The sequence below is a fragment of the Lagenorhynchus albirostris genome, chromosome 2 (assembly GCF_949774975.1).
Source record: "Lagenorhynchus albirostris chromosome 2, mLagAlb1.1, whole genome shotgun sequence".
In the NCBI taxonomy this organism is placed as follows: Eukaryota; Metazoa; Chordata; class Mammalia; order Artiodactyla; family Delphinidae; genus Lagenorhynchus; species Lagenorhynchus albirostris.
Window position 1 is genome coordinate 103,339,051 of NC_083096.1, and position 22,476 is coordinate 103,361,526.

A 22,476-nucleotide genomic window follows, 5' to 3' on the forward strand; every position below is an offset into this window, starting at 1 on the left:
TTTCCATGAGACCGCAAAACTGTTTCACAGAATGCCTTTTATATATATGTTCAAGCATGCACAGTTAATTATGAGCCCCTTTTATAAATAAGGCTTTCTAAATTCCTCTTTTTAAGAATTCTTTAATGTTTCCTCAATTTTGAAGATACCAGCTATATAAATACATATAAATTACTTAGGATAAATTAGAGCAGTATACTATATTTATGAGCTAAATCCATTAAAATAAAAGTATTCAACACATTCGAAATATATCATCAATATGCACACAAAATGGCGAGGTATCTATAATACCTAGAACAATCACTAAATATCAGTTATCTCGTTACATTTCAGGGTATAACCAACTGAAGTTATTTTTAAATCTAATTTTGTGACTATGTGAATGATGACCTTAAACCAGTCTATTATACCAATATCAATGTCATGTTCAGTCAGGAGCTGCTCATCTATCTTCTTCTCACTCAATAAATCAGCACACTTTCCAAAATACGACGGCACTCCTGCATCAATCCTTTTCATTGCCTTGCCCAACATCCAGGCGTGGGCAAAGGCAAGGAAAAGAGAATCGCAGTACCAGGATAAGATATATAAAAACAACTTGGTTGCTAGAGTATGAAACAAAGGCACACAGAAAAGATACATTATCAAGTGCATGTGGTACTGAAAAGACAGGTAAATTATAAAAGTGACATGGTCAAGAAGCATTCAAACGTCTACTGATTGCTTACTACATGCTAGGCACTATTCTAGATCAGCACTTCTCAAACCTCGTGGTCTCAGGATCCCCAAGAACTTTTATATATTTGTGTTACATGGATATTTATATGAAATTTCAACCTCATAAATTTTAAAAATACTTATTTACTCATTTAAAGACAACAAACACATTACATGTTAAGTAAAATTTTTATAAAAATAGCTATATTTTCTCAAACAAAATAATTTAGTAAGAAAAGTGGCATTGTTTTTACATTTTGGCAAATCTCCTTTATGTCTGGCTCAATAGACGACAAATGGATTCTCATATCTGAGTCTGTATTCGTTCTATCTACTGCAATTCAGATAGGTAGTTGTAAAACAGGAGTATTCTGATAACTGTGGATATTCTTCTGTGATACTATAATGCTGCAATGCAGTCTGATAATTATATCAATGAACTTGTACTCTGATACAATAAAATTCACTGGTCTATATTATATTACACTTTAAAAAAAATAAATTTATTTTATTTATTTATTTTTGGCTGTGTTGGGTCTTCGTTGCTGTGCACGAGCTTTCTCTAATTGCGGTGAGCAGGGGCTACTCTTCGTTCCGGCGTGCGGGCTTCTCATTGTGGTGGCTTCTCTGGTTGCGGAGCATGGGCTCTAGGCACATGGGTTTCAGTAGTGGCAGCTTATGGGCTCAGTAGTTGTGGCTCGCGGGCTTAGTTGCTCTGCAGCATGTGGGATCTTCCCAGACCAGGGACGGAACCCGTGTCCCCTGAATTGGCAGGCGGATTCTCAACCACTGTGCCACCAGGGAAGCCCCTATATTACACTTTCAATGGCTCTTTTAACCCACTCGAAATTTTCTAAGATCATGCATTAGTCATTTGGAAAATGCTGGTTCAATGAGTTATACAGTAGGCCTTGCAAATGTAATACATTTTATTATACAATATTTTTAAAATTATATTTGTTAATATTACCACCAACCTCATCAGAAAGGTCTTAAGCACTGGGAAACTAGCAAGCTCATGGTAGCAGACAAGATTTCCAAATTCTAATTTTCACTTGAAAGCTTAAACTGTAACATTAGCAACAAACACTGCCAGTTGTTTTTCCTTGAAGGCATTACAAGAAAATGTCTGCAACATTCAAGGCTGAATAACCAGAGTTATTCAGTCTTTCTCTCAAGTAAAAATGATGTTCCACCAAAAAAACAAAAAAAAAAAAGTGGCTAGTTCAGTTCACAACTCAAACAACTGCACAGTGCTTTCCCTCAAGACAACCTATGTATTTGATATGCTACAAGAAGTGCTTTTGCAAATTTCTCATTTTTCTTTGGCAAAGACATTACAAAAAAGAAAAGACAAGAGCAGTAACCAGCTATAAAAAGTATAGGAAGGTTTTATCCAAGAAATGTAAAGTCAGGTTAACATTTGAGAAAACAAGGTAATTCATCATATTAACAGTCTAAAGAAGAATAAACATATGATCATATCAATAGATACAGAAAAGGCCTATAAAACCTGACACCTACTCATCCTAAGAACTCTCATCAAACTAGAAATAAAAGGAACTTCCTCAGTCTGATAAAGGACATCATCAAACACCTACAATTATCATCATACCAATTAACAAAAGACCGAATCTCTGTAAGATCTGGGACATTGCAAAGATGCCAACACTCACCACTTTTATTCAATATTGTTATTGAAGGACGCAGTGCAATAAAGTAAGCAGAACAAACAAAAGGCACATAGAATGAAAACGAAGAAGTAAAACTATCTTTATTGCAGACTCTATAAACACTATATAGAAAAGCCTAAGGAATCTACAAAAAAGCTAAGTGAGTTCAACTGGTTTCCAGGATACAAAATCTATATATAAATACCAATTGTATTTCTACATATGAGTGAAGAACAATTGGAAATTGAAATTTTAAACATACCATTTATAAAAGCATCAAAAATATTAAATACTTAGGGCTAAAATTAAAAAGAAAAAAAAGACGTGCAAGACTTGCATGCTGAAAACTACAACACATTGCAAAGAAATGTTCAAACAAGACTAGATAGATATATATCATGGTCATGGATCAGAAGAATCAATATTATTAAAGTGTCAATTCTTTCCAAATTGATTTAGAAATACAATGAAATCCCAATCAAAATCGTACCAGACTTTTCTATAGAGAGTAACAAGTTGAATCTAAAATCCGTATGTAAATGCAAAGGACCTAGAACAATCAATAAATTTTTACAAAGAAGAACAAAGTTGGAGAAATTGCACCTAATTTCAAGGCTTATCATAAAGCTCTACTAATCAAGAGTTTGATACTGGAGTATAAACAGAGATCAAAGAAACAGAAAAGTCCAAAGTAGACCTACACATATAAGGTCCATTGATATAAGACAAAAGTGCCAATGGCAACTCAATGAGGAAAGGATAATCTTTTAACAAATGGTACTGGATCAACTGGACAGACATATGCAAAAAAAATCAAAAGGAACCTCAGATGTTATTGCACACCATATACAAAAATTAACCTGTAATGAAACAGAGACCTAAATGTAAGAGCTAAAACTACAAAATTTCTAGAAGAAAACAGAAGATCTCAGTAATCTTGAGTTAAAGACTTGTTAAATAGAACAAAGTACAAACTACACACAGAAAAAAAAAATCAATAAACTAGAATTTATCAAAATTCTAAATGTTTGTTTCTCAAAATATACTACTAAGAAAATTAAGACAAGCCACCAACTGGGAGAACATATATGCAAAATACATACCCAAGAAAAAACTTGTATTCAGAATACATAACAGACTCTTATAATCAAATAAGGTGGCAATTCATTTAAAGATTTAAACAGACACTTTGCCAAAGAAAATGTATGGATGGAAAATAAACACAAGGAAACATGCTCCAAATCATTAGTTCTTAGGGAAACTCAAATTAAAACCACAATGAGAAACCACTACACACATCCACTAGAATGGCTAAGATTACAAAGACTGATCACAGCAAGTGTTATCAAGGATGTGGAGCAACTGGAATTTTCTTATACTGCTGATGGGAATATAAAATGGTACAATCACTTTGGAAAACAGTTTCTTAAAAAGTTAAACATACACCTACCATACAAGCCAGCCATTCCACTACTAAGTATTTACTCAAGGAAAATAAAAGCATATTTCCATAAAACTTACACACATATTCATAGCTGCTTTATTTTTAATAGCCAAAACCTGGAAACATCCAAATGTTCATCTACAAGTGAATGGATTTAAAAAATTGTAGGTATTTCCATAAAATGTACTCAACAATTAAAAAAAAAACCTATTGATGCACGCAACATGGATGAATCTCAAAATCATTATGCCGACTAAAAGTAGCTAGACAAAAATGTACATAGTATAGATCCCACTTAACATGAAATTCTAGAGCAGTCATATCTAATCTACAGTTATAGAAAGCAGGTCAGTGGTCGCTTCAGGCTGGTGCAAGGGAGATTATTGACTACAAAGGGGCATGAGGGATCTCTGGAGTGATGGAAATGTTTGCTATCTTGATGGGTGTGATGGTTTCACAGGTGCTTACATGTCAAAACTCATTAAGTTGTGTATTTTAAACATAAGCAGTTTATTGTACATCAGTAAAGCTTCAATAAAACTATAAAAGAAAAAGATGACCAAAACCTAGGGGAGACTTTTTCTTAAGAACACAATAGAAAAGTACATTTTCTTTGTTCTTTATTGTTGGAGGGGTGAGGGAGAAGGAGATGGAATTAACTATTCCTTAATAATGCCAACAAAATATGTAAAACTAATAAGCAGAAATTTCCCCCAACAAACTATGAGACTAGGAAAAAGAAATTGACAAAAATTAAAAGAGAAGTTTTCAGATAACTTTCAGACTAAGTAAAAAAAAAAAAAGAAAACAATTCTGAAAACTTTGATCAGAGTTTTGTTATCCAGAACAATAATTCTGACCCTAAAATTTCTCACTTAGTTCATTTTTCTAGGCCAGTGTTTCCTGGACTTCAGATAATATATGAACCTCTCCTGAAGGAAAAAAAAATTCTTACAGACCCCAGCGTTGACTTAATTTGGTGCTTCCTTAAATATGTAGAAGCGGGCTTCCTTGGTGGTGCAGTGGTTAGGAATCCGCCTGCCAATGCAGAAGTCACGGGTTCAAGCCCTGGTCCAGGAGGATCCCCCATGCCGCAGAGCAGCTAAGCCTATGCACCACTGAGCCTGCGCTCTAGAGACCACAAGACACAATTGCTGAAGCCCAGGCGCCACAACTACTGAAGCCCATGCACCTAGAGCCTGTGCTCCACAACGGGAGAGGTCACCGCAATTGGAAGCCCACACACCGCAACGGAGAGTAGCCCCCGCTTGCCTCAACTAGGGGGGCCCGCGTGCAGCGACGAAGACCCAACACAGCCAAAAATAAATAAATAAATTTTTAAAAAATGTATAAGCATAAAATTAAGTTAATTGACCCTTAAACATGAAGACTTAGGAGCACTGACCCTCACTGCTGTTGAAAATTCACCTGTAACTATACAGTAGGTCCTCGTATCCGAGACTCCAGATCCTTGGATTCAACCAACCATGGATCATATAGTATGGAAGTACGTATTTAGTGAAAAAAATCCACACATAAGTGGACCCTCGCAGTTCAAAAACATGTTGTTCAAGGGTCAACTGTATACATTCCTTTTGTTTACAGCTCTTCTACAACCACAAAATAAAATTTATCACTTAAAAACTAACAAAAATTTTAAAGCCAATAAAAATGGAATCAACATTCATTTAAAGTGATAGGTGAGATAACATTGCTACAACTAATCACCAGTGCTGGGGTAAAAGAGTAGAAGGAATTATTTATGTGTTATATGTTCCAGTTAATAGCCAAGATTTTTAAATAATCTTCATTATTTTTCTTCTGTAAACAATGAACTGGCTTTAAATGACTGCTTCATTAATGTTGATGGGATAATCAATTTATTAGTACACCCCAAAACAAAATTCTAAAAATTAAAATACTCAGTGAAAATGTCATAGAACTTACTGCTAATAATACTACTAATAATAAGTGTTACAAATTGGTATTTATAGAAACAAATGGCGATCCATGCAATGTAACTGCTCACAAAAATATAATTTGCATATATATAACATACATATACATACATACATATATACACACATATCCACCCACAATACATATATATACACACACCCACAATGGGCCACATGATCAGTCGGCTCTCCCATCACTTTTCTCTCTTCAAGCTACCATGAAATACCTTATTCAGAGTATACCATGACATCTTATGAGGCCTTCACTTGGTGTAAACACATAATCTACATGTCAGCCCTATGTTCTTTTATCAGTTTGTGACAAAGTAATACACTACTCAATTGCTCTACGTCTTTTTCATGATTTCAAACCAAAGCTTCATTATAAGATTTCAGTTACTTAGAAATTCTATGAAAACACCTTTCACCCGTAATTATCACTACAAAAGAAAAATTTAATAGCAAAATAATTCAGTGTGAATACTAAGGTTGAAGATGATTTTCTTAGTTTTACATTACTACACTTCAGCCTGATGTAAGTTCTAATGCAGCAGATTTGTCTACCATACATGTCTCTTTTGATGGTCACTTAAGCAACAATTCAAACACAAATACGGGTACAAAAATCTGCAATACTATGGTAGTCATTCAGACGATCCAGAATGTGCTTATACTAATTTATTTATAATTTATCACCAAGATGAAAACACAAAGTTAGAAAATTCTCATAGAACTTTAGGACCCTGAAGAATGAATCATTAGATCCATTATCTCTAGGCCCTAGAGATACTACATTAGAACACCTCGGTCAAAACCATGATATCAGCTATCACCCATTCTCTAATGACTCCCCAAATCTCTAGCTCCCTCATCTTTCCTAAGCACCTGACTTGAATAATCTATTTTTTTAAATAAGGTATCGGTACCTGGATCTACTGAAATCATTTTAAACTCAACATGCATTCTATGTCTGAACTTACCTTTCCACCCCAAATCTACCTTTCCACCTTCTCATCCTGAGCTGGGCCCTAACTCAGTGAATATACCTTCTTCTATCCAATCACCTAAGCCACAAACTTGGGAATTATTCTTAGATATTCTCCCTTTCTCATACTCTCCCTATCCAATCTCTCTCTATGCTCTCCTTTTCCTCTATTGCAACGACTTCAGTTCAGGCTATCAAAATTTCTCATGTAAACTAACAATTTTCTCACCTGCTTTCTAAGTAGGTTCCTTATCATTTCTATTGTCCCCCAGTTCAAGTCCTTAGCCATATCAAATATAGCTCTGTGTGTGTGTGTGTGTGTGTGTGTGTGTGTGTGTGTGTGTGTGGGCACACATGTGCACGCACACAACCAAGGTCAATCAGGGCCCAGAAATGATGAAGATGTGAACAAAGGTGGTGGCTATGGAAATAGAAAGATGAAACAAAATTGCTAGAAATAACAGGGTGAGAGAATAGATAAGAGCTAAGACCTAACTGAATATGGAAATGAGAGGAGAAGAGCAAAGACTTAAAGAACTATGTAAAAAGATACAGGAAGTATTAGAAACCTTCCGCTCCAAACTTATGCCCTGAAAGGCAAAGATCATTTTTCCTCAGGTCTCGCAGCTTGCACCCTAAGCGACCCGAGGACAGTCATTCCATTTACCATAATAAAGAATAACAGTAGAAGCATGCAGGGAAATAATAATTGGACTCATTATAAATGTGTTAAATTTCAGGTTCCAATAAGATAACGATACGGAATTGTCCAGAAGATTTTTTTTTTAAGCTTAGATTTGAAGTTCAAGAGTGGAGATGTTGATTTGAAAGGAATTAACATGACAATACTGCGAATATACAATGATATAACTCCTTTGGGAAACAAAAATATGAAATCTGAAATGTGAGTCTTACACCTGTTTATTAAGCTACTGTACTAAAAATTTTAGTATGTGCTCTTAAGAAACTTGGTTTAAGTTCTTCCCTGACTGATACTGCTCCCAGGTACTTTAACAAGTAAACTTTCCTCTTAAAATGAAAGTATGTTTACTATAAGCCTCAAAATTATTCCAAGTAATTTTAAATAAAATGTCTAGACCATAATCAAAAATAACCAAGCACATAGGAAACTACACTCCATAACCAAGAACCAGTAGAAATGACAGAAAACAGGAGCAGACCCAAAAAGATTTCAGATGTTGGCATTTCCAAACATACCCTATAAAACAATGCAGACTATATTTAAAGAAATAAACAGATAAAATAAAACAAAGTATCTACCAAGATAAGAAAATAATAAAAAGCTACACAGACTTAAGAAAACCAAATGGAATTCTTAAAAATAAAAATACAATTAAAATTAAATATTTAATCAATAGGTTTAACAGATTTCACACAGCTGAAGAGAAAATTAATAATCTAGCAGCTAAGTCAGAATTGACTATACAGAGTATAGCAAGGAGAAAACAAAAAGACAGCAAACAGAGAAATAAGAGACAGTGGTTACAATAAGACTATCTCAGTTGGTGTCCAGGAAGAATAAAGAAAGAAAATGAGGCATAGTTAATGGCCGAGAATATTCCAAAATCGAAGAAAGACACCAATCCACAAAAATTAAAAGGCCCAGTGAATTCTAAGCAAGACAGATAAAAAATAAATCCACACCTAACCATTACTGCCAATCTAGAATTAAACATTCAGGAAAAAAGACACTTACATGAAAGAAGGCAAATAAAGACATTCCCTGGCAATATGGAGAGGGTTCATCATCAGCAGACTTGTACTAAAGAAATTTATAAAGGACATATTATGGGGGAGAGGAGGGTTGATCTCAGTTGAAAGGTATAGATTGCAAGAAGGAATGGAAAGCAAAGAATGTGGTAAATATATAACTCTAAGTAAATATTATATAAAACAATAATAATAATGTCTTATAGTACTAAAAAAAAAAAACCCACAACAAATGCATCTAAATAAGGAGGAAAAGTTAATGGGGTCACTGCTCTGAAGTTCTTTTACTGCCTGGGAGAATTATGAAGTATTTCTTATTGATTAATATTTAGACTTGAAAAGGTAAACAGATGGCAAAATTTCTAGGGTAACCAGTAAAATTTAAAAAAAAAAATTTATATAGAGAATAACTTCCAAACAACTAAAAGAGCTAAAAATAAAATGAGGAAAAAAATCAATACTCTAACCACAAAGCAATTATGCTGGTAATTAACAGCAAAAAGAAAAATACAAGAAAAATTCCCAAATGTTTTGAATTTCTGGTATATTAAATACTGAGACAAATTCCTAAAAAGGAGGAATCTTTTTTCCCACCCTTGAATCTGGGCCAGGCTTGTGACTTGCTCTAGCCAACAGAATGGGTGGAAGCCTTTCTGCTTTCACCCTGGCTTCTTGGAATGCTGACCTGAGACCACCATGTAAGGAACTGGTATAGCCTACTGAATGATATAGTCACTTAGATGAAAATCAAGGCATCCCAGACACCAGCCAGCACCAACTACCAGATATGAACCTTCCAGTGCAGCCAATCCTCTACTGGTTCCTCATAAGGGAACCCAAACAAAACAAGCAAAGGAACTACCCAGCCATCCATAGAAATAAGGGGGAAAAATAACTGTTGGGGTGGTTTGTTATACAACAATAGGTAACTGACATAAATAAAGAGATTCGCTTTGGTTTGTGAAAAGTCATGGGTCAAAGAAATTTTTAAAATATTTGAAACGAATGATATACATATCAAATGATATGTTTACAACATAAGAGTTTACATATCAAAAAAACTGTGGGATGCAACTAAACAGTGCTTAGAGAACTTTATAACCTTAAACGAATACATTAGAAAAGACGGAAAATTCATCATCTATGCGAACATTAGAAAAAGAACAAAATTAACTGAAGTATAAAGAATAAAAGAATACAGATAAAAGCAAATAAAAATGAAATAAAAGACACTCAACAGAGGTAAAGCAAAACTGAAAGTCAGATTTTTAAAAAAATTGACACCTTACAAACTCATGGCAAGATTGATCAAAAAAAAAAGGGCACTATAACCAATTTTAGAAATTAATCTATAAATTAGATGAAATCCTCATCAAAATCCCAACATGCTCATTCTAAAATTTAAATAGAAATAAAACCAATGCAAGAGTTGATACCTGAGGCACATTTCATATTTTTATAAGATTCACTGCATTCATAAAGGTTCCTCCAAAGCATCTATAAGAGAGCATTAACTACTTATTTACAAGTAGTGAATCATTAGGTTCATAATGACACTTAAGAAGAATTCATTGGTCACCTCCAGAGAATAACAAGAAACTGATGTATAATAAAGAAGCAAACATCCATCCTGCCTTTCCTAACTGAACTGTACCACTGGGGAACCAAATAGATGAAGAAAACTTCCTTTTTACAGAAGCATTCCACCTTATAAATGAAGTAATAACCGAATTCAAATATCATCATTTTGTAAGACCTAATAAACTCATTGTTCTAGGTATCAAATATCAGTGGCTGCTCAAATCACAAAAAGAAACCTTACCAGACCTTATATACCTTGTGACAGAGAGTATACCACATCAACACCTAGGAAGCATTCTTGTCCAAAAAATAAAAACAAAATCTAAACTTTAGATCCAACTAGCAATTTACAGGAAATAGAGAATGAAGAAAAATTATACAACTGGCATAATCCAAATTACAGAATATGTATAGGTGAAAACACCTGGTTGCTTCAACAAATAAACTATAACAAAGGGGAAAGAGAAATGGCATGCAGACTCATAGATTAAGAGAGACCTGAACAAAAAATCCCACAAACACATCTGAATTATACTGCTTAGGAGCGCACCTTTGGGTGATAAAATTATAAAGAAATGCAAAAATGTAATTACTATAGAAGTCAGGATAGTACAGGGAAGGGGCTGTGACTGGGAAGGGGCATGTGGCTTCTGGGTAGATGGCAAAGATATTTCTTGACCTGGGTGGCAGTTACAAAAAAAGTCATTAATTTATATACATGTTTTATGCACTTTTCTATATTTGCTGTATAATATACAATAAAAATGTTTTAAAAATCTTAAGAGTATTTCACCATGACTATATTTTAAAATTAATATACCACAATAAAATTGTTAATCTAACAATTAACATAACTTTGAATTTAACATTTTTTCTTAGCCCCTGAATGATTCTTGACTGTTCTTCTGAATCTGAAACCGAGTTCCCTTACTGAGTCTATGATTACTCTCTCTATCCAATTCTTTATTCCCTTTTTTGTCCCCTCTGACCTCAATCCTGTGCTAACTGAACACTAATCAACCAGAGTCAGAGGACGAAGACTGCTACTGTCGATAACATCGTTAATGTACTAAAATTCCTATTATGTATATCATCATTAACATACAAACCCAGGTTGTTTCTCCAGGGCAAGATGAGCTGATGGACCCCCAAGCCACGGACCACCTGGTCTGAGCCTCATAAACCAGAACATCCCGACTCCCGAAACTATGATGAAGAAATGTCACAAGATGATGATTAGTCCCAGCTTTCGTTCTTCCCCTTAAAAAAAAAAATCCCTAACTCAAAGACCAAGATGGAGTGGATCTGAAGCTTGTCTCTCTCTCTTGCTTGGCGCCGTGTAATAAACCCTTACTTTGCTGAAAACACCTGCTGTCAAGAGTTTGGCTTTCTGTCCAGGGGCGCATGAGGCCTTGCTTGGTTACAAACCTAAGTATATCTGAAGGATCTGATAAAAATGTTTTATTCTGTCTTTTACCCTCCACATGGCTAATTCAAACGTAAGAACTCTTATAATCAGGTACCATTTTTACCTTTCTGATTACTCACCGATAAAATAAAGATAATAAAACAACTATCTCAAATGACTGTTGTCAGGAATAAATGCAAAGTATTTAGAACCTATAATATGGCAAGTGCTCAATAAATAGTTAATAGTAAGGTTACCAGCTTCATGTCTTTGCAGTCCCTTCTTCTCAAATCATAACTCCACTAACGCCATCCTTTGCTCATGCTACTTTCTCTACCTAGAATGCCTTTTACGCCTTATCTCTTAAGATCAGGCACAAAAGTGAAACCTCCCCAGGTAACAACCAAAACAATCAAACATTCCCAATTCAGTGCTCCCTCCCATAGAATTATTATTAGACCACAGGTCTAGTCACACTGACTTGTACGACTTTTCTATATATTTGTATTTCCAGGGGTTAGAAATAATGTTCTAGAAATAATGTTCATCAATTTGGTATCTCAATGCCTAGCTTAGAGAAATACAAGAAGCATTCAATAGAATGTATTGGATAAACATTGTATTTCCTTCCACATTGAAAGTTTCTTCACTGAAGTAAGGGGAAGTAGCTATTTTGTTGAGCCGGTGATAAAATACAGAGAGAAACGTATTCACTCATCAATAGTTAAATTGGAAATTATCTGATACGTTAAAAATGGGATCATTTCATTGATTCTGTCCTACACTTGCCTCCCACAGTGCCTCCACTGTTTTACTAAACACATCTTGGGCATTACTGCAGGGGAAAGAAAATGAATACCATAGTTGAAAACACCTTAAATCTAATTTCCTGATGCAACAAAATTGTATCACAGGTAAATGGAGAATAATATTTGAAATAAAATATACCAGGAGTTTCTTTTTTTAACTAGAAATTTGGTGTGAAATGTCCAGACACAGGATTCCCTCTTTTAATAGTCTGTGGGTTTCTTAACAGCAAAAATCTTGCCTAATTTAATTTTTAATCTTCCCAAGTGCCCAATACAAAACTAAAATGAAATGGGTTCTGTCTTCTCTCACTACGGGATCCATCTAGGAAACAGACCTACTCTTATTCACTACTGTGTGTTCTCAGCACCTAGCACTAAATGTTGAATGAAGGTACAGACTTGTATCATATCCCCCAACGCTCGAGAATAGGACCTTTTTTTCATCTCTATAAACCCAGCATCTGACATGTAGCAAGCACGAGATGTTTTGTGAGTTAGTGCATGATCTTTGGGTCCCTTTCTTTGAGTGGTTCATTGATTCCCATGCCACCCTACTTCCTCCAGTCCTTGCTCTGGAATGAGGAAAAGATCTGATTCTACCTCAACTTAAGTTAACTTCAGTTAACCTCTAAGATATAATGAAGAAAGAATGACAGTAACACTGAATATGGAGTCAGAAGATTGAGTTTGATGTAAATTACCAAGAAGCATTTTTATAAGCAAATTAAAAACATGCACAGTAAAACGGAAATGTAACAATATGCCAATACCATATTAATCAAAGCTAAGATGCGTCGGCTGTAAATTGCATCCTAATTTCAGAGAAGCTGAAATGTAAGAACGTCCTACTCACTACAGTATGATAAATTTATAGGACCATACTTTTTCCTTCTGAGGAGACACTATGTGTCTCGTTGCTTACTTCATAGGTTTATGAAAGTGTAAATGTTTTAAATAGCGACATGCAGTGACCTACAGACACAGTATGCTGATTAAATAACCAAATTATGATTTACCTAGAGAAGCTGCCTCATTCCACATAGTACATTTATTCTTAATGCCAACAGATAACTATTGGCACTAAATTAATGCCAATAACTTCTTAAGCAGAGAGTAAATCATACAACCCATGTTTATGTCTATTATTATGGTGCCATTACAGTGGTATGTGAGATTGTTACGTCTATTCACAGATACCAAATTAGCTGAATGCTTTGATGAGCTTTATTTTCAATTTTATACTTTATTAATTTAATTGCAATCATTCAGGACTGCTAATTAGCCAAACAACAAATGCATGTTTTTTTTAAAAAAACACCTTTACCACACTCACTAGTTTTATCTAGCAAGGCTTCAAACTATCTTAATATGCATAATAGTTCCCAATGAAGAGTGCAACCATCAGTTATCCAGACCATTTTATCCTAATGCTTATGGAAGGTTATATTCTTAAAAGAGATGCCTAAAACAAAAGTTATTTCCTCATAAAAAGAATGTTATGATAAAAGCCATATTCTTAAGCAAGGGCCTTATGTCTAATTTTTTGTAGAAATGACTACAAATGTCATTTATAAAAACTCTAACATTCTGTAAAAAAAACACTCCAAAAAAAATAACAATAGGGAAATACAGTACCCATTTTGCATAAAATTTAATTTGCCACATATAACTCTAAAGAAAATTATAAAGAGCGCCTATCTCTCTTCTTCATAACTCCAGTTTAGGGAATTCCCTGGGAGTCCAATGGTTAGGACTGACTCCATGCTTCCACTGCAGTGGGCATGGGCTCAATCCCTGGTCAGGGAACTAAGATCCTGCAAGCTGCGTGGTGAGGCCAATAAAATAATAATAATAATAATTCCAGTTTATATTTTATTGCAACAGATTAGAAGGTGGTGATATTCATCATCCATGACCGAAAAAGGAAGACCATTTCCCACTGACTCCATAGCAGAAACATCACAGAGGAGGAAGGATTCTGACTGGCCCAGTATGGATCAAATGCCTAGCCCGACCGTCAGAGTGCCAAATATCACCAGAAGGAAAGGTGTGAAAAGGTACCAGGTAAGTTAAAGATGAGAACCAATACAACTCCCAAAAGGTATCATTTAAAAGAAAGGTTATAGTGACATAAATACATTGTTCTATACTTAGTCCTGTCCGATAACTTATTGACAAAATATACAGAAAGAATACTAATTAAATGTGCAGGATCTACTGTATAGCACAGGGAACTCTACTCAACGTCTGAGGTGACCTAAATGGGAAGGAAACCCAAAAAAGAGGGGATATATGTATATGTATAGCTGATTCGCTTTGCTATACAGTAGAAACTAACACAACATTGTAAAGCAACTATACTCCATTAATTTTTTTTTTAATGTGCATGATGAAAAAAAATTTAGGAGAAAGTGATGTGCCCAAACAAAGATAAGTTGTAAATACTCACACCCAGGTTTAAAAAAAAAAAAATCAAACACAGCAAGCTAAGAAGGGGAAAGGAAGGGAAAACAATTGTGCAAGCTAAAATATGAGTGAAGAATACTGACTGTCACAAAAATGAACGTAACCTCACCTATTTTAACAAAAGTTTTGGATTTACAAAGCAGGTAACAGCCCACTCCACTCTGTCAGTCAGACCACACTTAGAATAATGAATTCAGTTTCAGACCTCCCTTTAAGGGGTAGAGAAATAGAGTATCATATTCAGGAAGCAACAACTGAAAAAACAGAGGACTGAAACCATGTCACATAAAAGTAACTTAAATACTTTCCAACTCTGAATGAGTCTATCAATTTGAAAGGTTTCTTTAGGGAGATTTTGGTGGGCATATTTGAGGAAATTTTTATGAAGGCTCAATAGTTACTGAGTACATAACAATGGGATGTTTTGCTGTCCTTTGGCAAGCACAGGGAAAGCTAAAGCTATCTTCTATTTACTGAGCATTGTTCCAGCTATTGAGTTAGGACATTTTCTCATTTGATCCTCACAACTACTGATTAAGTAAATACTATTATCCCTGTTCTACAGATGAGAAAACTGAGGCTGAAAGAGGCTGAGTAAATTGACCAAGATCACAGGTCTAGCAGATGGCTGAATAAAAACCTGAACCCATATCTAACACCAAAGACCATGTTTTATACTATGCTGAGTGCCTCCATAATAAAGACAGGTTTCTGCATATAAAAATATGCATTCTTGGAAATTAAAATAATCCTGAAACATTATTTTACATCTCTAAAGTAGTTCCCCCTCCAAAAAAATTCAAACATCCCTTAATGATGATTAGAGAATTAAATTAGCACTCATTCATAGTACTCTATGGCACGATTCTTAAAAAGTAATATGTGGAATTTGTGTAGCTCCAGAATGTTTATGCTTTCCTTTTCCACAAAAACTAAAGAAAGCTTATAACCTTCATTCATAAATCCTAATTCTGGCAATTTATTCCAAGGAAATAATTCAGCAGAGACAGAAATGTTCACTCACAAACACACACAGTATTATCTGTAAAAATTACAGAAGCAATCTAGATACCAAATATTTAAGGGTAAAATAAATTATGATATAGTCACACAAAGGAGTATTTATGTATTTCTTTTAAAATATAGTAATGAGGTTCATGTAGAAACACAGGAATGATGTCTATGCTTTAAACGAAAATAGCAAACCATGTATATAACTGTGTAAAAATATATGCATATAAATAATAAAAGGTAATAAAAATAAAACAATATGTGTGTTATGGTGATGACATTATGCATGATTTTTAATAGATCTTTATTGGCGTATAACTGCTTCACAATACTGTGTTAGTGTCTGTTGTACACCAAAGTACATGATTTTTAATTTCTTAAAATTGTCTTTAATGTTTCTACTCTATTGTTAACTGTCAAAAGCAGGTTATAAAATAATGATACTATTTTTATAAATTTCTAAGACTTGCTTTACCCATGCATATAGAAGGGGCCCGGCTCCTAAAGAGCTCATAATATACTTCAGGACACATTTACATGTGTAGCAAGAAAAAAATTGTTATTTAAAACAAACAGTAACCACAGCTCTAAGAAAAATGGGAGGGAAAACAATGAGGATGTATGGGGAAAGAGAATTCCAGGCAGGGGAAAAGCAACTGCAAAAGCCCTAAAATGGAATGCCTGGCCAATGATGCTAATGTGCCCAAAGCTGAGAAGTTTAATTATAATAATTAAAAAGTCAGTACCCAGTTACCCCCAGCATACCACAGACAGCTGCACAGTTCTGAGAACATGACCTGCATCAGTTGGTTTCTGTATAGAGCTGCTTTTCCTGGCAAATCCTTTAAGGCCTTCTTTACCTATAGCTGCTTAAGCATCTCCTTTTTATTCTGAGGATCCATATGGCGATGAACCCTACAACATCCACTCATGGTTCATCCTAAGGGTCTCATGCAACTCCAGCCCCTCACCTGACACACGCCTGTACTTTGCAGAACATTCAGTGGGCCTGTGAAACTGAGAAAAGTGAAGCCAGCCCCTTCTAAAGCTTGATATGAAAGGGGCAGATCTCAAGAAGGAAAGCTGAATTCAGTATGCAGGAAAGCTGTAGGGAGGTTAGTGGGGACAGAGTACAGGGAGTAGAAGCTAGAGATATGGAAACATCCAAGGGGTACAGAAAAGACCCAGCAACAGGCCACAGGGCTGAGGCTCAGGGGAAAACAGACAACAAATTTCCAACAGTGGGAATGTACAAGAAACTTGTAAATAAAAGAACTTCTCCATTTTAAGCTGTTCCCTATGTTGCAATATAATCCCTGCCACTACTCCCAAATTTTCAGTAAAGCTCTACTACAAATACTGCTTTGTGACTGATGCTTTGGAGGAATCAAGGCAGATACCAAAATGACAGGCTCAAGAGACAACATACAAGTGGGTTCTAAAATAGAGCAGAAGCACAGAAGTAAGGCATGACTAAGAGAAACACAAGCTCCCTGAAACTCTCCAAAAATATTTGGTTATTCCTACCATCTATAGATTGGGGATTTGAAAAAGGACGAAGGAGGACCCCATAAGCTGGTGGACATGGCTACACTCCGATGGCTAACAACTAGATCATACCCAGTCAAACAATTAATAGATGAAAAAAGAAAAGCACCTAAATACATGGTTCATAAGATTAAAAAGGGGTTGTTTAAAATTACTTCATGGAAAAGGTGACCCTGATGTAACCCTTAAAGGATAAGAGTTGAAGAACAGAGGATACAGGAAGAGATATTCCAGGCATGGCTAATATCATGAATAAGGCTCCAAAGCCAGGAATGAGTGTGGCCTGTTCAGAAAACAGTGCAGAAACTGGCCTATTTGGAACAGAGAGTAGTCACTGGCAGGCAATGGAATAAAAGATTAGCCAGGTAAGGTGAGACCAGATAAAGGAAGGTTCTGAAATCCAGGAAGAGAAATCTGAACTTTGACAAGCATTCATGGGAAGAGAAAGAAAACTGCTTTGTTCTGTTTTTGTTCTTTGTTTGGTTTTATTAAGATTATAAAATAGTTTGGCAATGTAGACTGGTCTCTTCCCTGCCTTATAATACTGGCCCACTGATTTCCTACCCCTCCCTACCCCCCCCCCGTTCCTGTTATATAATCTCAGGTACACAACTATCACTTCTCTGAAGATAATGCCTTTACTCATGTTTGAACTAGTACCCCATCTCCAACTGCCTGTCAGACAATTACCCTTAAAAATTCTTCAAATGGGCTTCCCTGGTGGCACAGTGGTTGAGCGCCTGCCTGCCGATGCAGGGGACACGGGTTCATGCCCCGGTCCGGGAAGATCCCACATGCCGCGGAGCGGCTAGGCCCGTGAGCCATGGCCGCTGAGCCTGCACGTCGGGGGCCACAACAGTGAGAGGCCCGCGTACCGCAAAAACAAAACAAAACAAAATTCTTCAACTATCCTACATCATTTGTCCACCCTATAAATACTTACTGAATGTCTATCCTATGACATGTGCAAACTAGGAATTTAAAGATGACTCAGTCCATGTCCTCCAGAAACTCACAGTCTGATGCAGGTAGAAGCCAAGAAAATAAACTACCATACAGAGTGGTAACTAGAGTAGGGGAATGCTTAGAGCAGCCTGAGAGCAGAGGACAACAACATCAGTTTGGAGATCAGGAAAAGACAGGAAAGTGCTAACTGAACTGAGTCTTGAAGGAAAATAAACATCAGAGGGTGGGAAGAAGTGGTGGGGATGACTGTGATTACAATAAGACTGCAACGGCTGGGCAGAGCCTGTCCTGCTCAGAGTGTGTTAATTCCATATGGCTGGCTGAGTCGAAGTAGCAAAGGACCAGATCATGAACATCATTCACTCATGCTAAGAATTTTGTATTTTAGAATAGCTGAAAGATTTTAATGAAGAAATAACATGATTATATTTGTGTTTAAACTGAAAGAGTACCACCAAGCTTCTTCCTCCCATAAAATGCAACAAAAATCTAATAAGGGCTGCTACTGGCATTCAATTTATCTCCAGTTATTCATTCCTACCCTCTTTCTAGGCTTAGCTCACATTCTTCATAAAACCTTCCCTAACTCTTCCCAAACACATTAATCTCTTCTTTCTCAGAATTTTTAATATATGACTGTCTGTACACTGCATTGTCATCATCTTACATTTTTAACTAATTCACACTTAAAGATGTCATATATTTTTTTAATGTATGTGTAACACACACGCACACATACACACACCTCTCCATCCCATAGCACCTAGTAATACAACATTCAATACTTCCTTTGCACTGAAATACATGGTCTCCTTTATCCATGAGTAAAAAGATTCCACTGTTCCCCATATAAATAATAAACAAAATAAGATGTACGATTAAGCAAAACTAGGGTGAAAAAGGTTAGTACGGTGGTCATGTAGAATGAATACAAGAGAACTTTCTGGGGAGATGAAAATGTTCTAATTTATGAAAGGGATGTGTTATACTATCGTACCCATTTATTTTAAAAAAGTACAAGATGTGTACAGCTCAATATATATAAATTTTACCTAAACATCTGTAAAAATCAGGGGCGGGGAGCAAGGAGCTATAAGAAACAAGAATGGTAAGATGTTAACGGCACTTCTTGTGTGAAGTGTATAGGAGGTCCATTATATTATTCTGCTTACTTTGAATGTGTGTGCAATTTCCCATAATAAAAAGTAAATTTCACCCAGTCAAATCATATGTAACTAAAAAATTATTCAGAACATTAAATTACTCATTCTCCCAATGTCTGGAATAAAATGACACTGTAACTTTTAAAGTGATTTTATTATCTTTATTAACTATCTGGTTCTAAGGAATATCTTCTAAGACAAATCTACTGTCAATAGCATAGACAAATAAAGGTCAAGCACTCACAGGTTCCTTCATTAGGCAACAGATAGTAAAATTAATTCGCCCTGTTACCACAGTCACCCGACAAGCCAGTAAAATATAAAGTTAGAATTTTCTCATCTTCAAACTATGATGCCAAAGATAGCAACTGAAAGATATCCAAATGATTATGGAAGTATATTATCTACAAAGATAGATTTGACACCATTCTTAATGGTTTTATAGTAATTCAACCATTTTACCTCAGTAATTTAAACATCATGCTTATCTGCTCATAATTTGCACTCTCCTCCCACAAACTAATGTGTAAAATAAAGATTTTCCTCACTACTGCCAGTGCAAAAGATTAACAACAATCTTTTGTTCAGTAAATTAACTGTTGCATAATTTAATCCCCCAAAAAGTTTACAAAGTTTCTCAAAAAGAGGTTTGTAAAGCATTTTATATAATAATGAATAAACACTTAAATTATTTAATAAAACTGATTGCATTATACCATCTTGCTATTATTGCTATTTCCCATTAGATTATATTTAAAATTTCCCTCGCTCAATAATCTATGGCCTTATTAATCAGTAACTACTTTAGCTGTGACTGGAAGGGACTTGAAAAGAGCTTCTGGGTTGCTGATAATATTTTTATCTGGGTGCAGATGACGGTGATGATTACATGAGTGAGTTCTATTTATGAAAACCCTTCAAGCTCTACACTTATATGTATTTTTCTACAACTATGTAATACTCCAATAAAACAAAGTTTTTAATTAAAAAAATCATAAAAGCAAGCCAGAGCTGTTAGGGCTGTCCTCAAATCCCCCTCTCCCATACTAAAACACCTGTTCTATGCACTAAAACACTTCTCTGTAAAAATGTAATTCAAAGTTATTTTATAGCATTCAGCAATTTCTATTGGCATATTCCCAGATAATAAATAACTTCCATTTGCAACTGGGAGATCAGAAAGCACACAATCTAACAGAAAATTTTGTTTATATTTTCCAGAATAAATCATTTTAAAAGCAAACTGAAGAGAGGAAAAGTGAATAGGTACTGTACTGTCCTGACAAAGAAGCAAATCATTTTCAACTTTGTTAAGCAGATTTAGGAAGGAAAAGAAAGACCACTGCTTCAGACTAATAAGATAAAGAAGCCAGGGGAAGGTTAGTAAGAACTTCATGGGAAGGAAGGCCACTTGTCAGTGTTTTAGTCCAAAATCTACTACTAATAAGATATATTAGGCAAGTCAAAACCGAAGGCAACAGTACCTGCCCAAAGAAATGAAGTAAAATGGATGAAAGCACTATGCTAAGATTTAATATGAAATATCCAATAGTAGCAAGAATGCGTTGGAAGTAGCCTTTTCTCATTCATTTGCTGAAGGAAAGTGACTCCCAGCAAATAAAAAATTATGTCTTGTAACGCCACAACAGTAACTCAATTCTCTCTCTTCCTTCTCTAATCTTACAATCTCCCAAAGTTAAATTTAAACATTAAAATTCTCGAGGGAGAAGCAGCGGAATATTATCAAAAGGGATCTGGATCCTTATCTAGAACACACTTTCACGTTCCACCTGCGAGTCAGGGAAACGAACCTTGCCCTCCAAATACCTCGGAACCGATTCAGCTTTTCCGATGAAATGCTCGGGCGTTCACTGGCCAACTCGAAGGGGACACCACTTTAGAAAGCAACTTTGCCAAATGGACCCAGGATAGTTCACACAAACCATCCTCGCGACTTTCAACAGCAACTACTAAGGAATCGTGCCAAACCTCACTCATCCAATGACTTAGACAACAGCCTCCAGCCTGGTGAGTCCAATCCCCTTCCTCAAATCACATATACACGTCCACAAAGCAAATCCACGGTCTGTCAGGAGATGAGATGGCAAAACAAGAATACACCCATAAAGTTGATGCAAAAAGGAGGTGGTGGTGCTGATGCAAGAAAGGGGAGGACATCAGGGGCGACGGCCTCGGGGCAGAGGCACGGGTTTGCTAGCGAGCGCAGGAAAAAGACTCGCACACCCGGGGGCAGAGTGAGCAGCCGGACAGGCCGGCGGAGCGCAGGGAGCACAGGGGACGCCCGCGCCGCGGGGACACCGGACATCCTGACATTGGAGCCTGGCAGCGGCCGCAGCCGGCCCCCTCTCCGCTTGACCTCGCGGGGCAAAGGCACTCGTCCGCCGGGCGAAGAAGAGAGCGCGGGGAGCTCACGTTCGGGCCCGGGAAGGCGGCGCGGCCACGGGCCTTCTTACCCGTGCAGGCCGAGGGCGCGGCGCCGCTTGTGGAGCAGGCAAAGCAGCAGGAACGCGGCCCCCGCCAGCGAGGAGTTTCGCACGGTCAGGTACTTGCTGAAGGCCGCCATGGCACAGCCTTTGCTAGCGAGACGGGGACAGGAACGGGGACACGGCGGCGACTACCGTAGTGCAGGAAGCGCGGGGGAGACTGGGAGGAGAGGAGCGCGCTGGGGGCGGGCAGTGCCGGCCGCGCAGGACCGCCCCCTGGCGCGCGCCGCCGCACCGGCCGCGCGCCGGAGCCCACCTCGGACTTTGGCTCGTGGGGAGCGCGCGCGGGCGCCACGGAGGCCGGAAAGGTCCCGGGACGCGCTCTGCGCACGCGTGGACCCTCGCAGGGTCTCTGGGAAAGAGGGCTCGGAGACGGCCCTGGGCCTGCCTCTGCTGCTCCTGGCTGCTGCTGGGTCAGTGTGTCGTCCCTAGCTCACCCCTACCCCCCACCTCCGCGCGCACACACGCGCAGGCTTTCACACGAACGGGAAAAGCGGGCCTGGCCTGCG

At 36.9% G+C, this 22,476-nt stretch overlaps 1 protein-coding gene across 7 annotated transcripts in view; it reads right to left on the bottom strand.

Moving 5' to 3' along the window:
• The window catches only part of ABCD3 (ATP binding cassette subfamily D member 3), an 81,901-nt gene extending 59,798 nt beyond the window's left edge, over nucleotides 1–22,103 (bottom strand). For all 7 annotated transcript variants that reach the window (XR_009539245.1, XR_009539246.1, XR_009539247.1 and 4 more), the window contains exon 1: nucleotides 21,938–22,103. Coding sequence is in view for 4 of the 7 variants with exons in the window: in XM_060142465.1 (XP_059998448.1) it covers nucleotides 21,938–22,047 (110 nt within the window). In the remaining 3 variants the exon portion in view is untranslated. The remainder of the gene's footprint in view (nucleotides 1–21,937) is intronic.
• Between the last annotated feature and the right edge of the window lie 373 nt (nucleotides 22,104–22,476).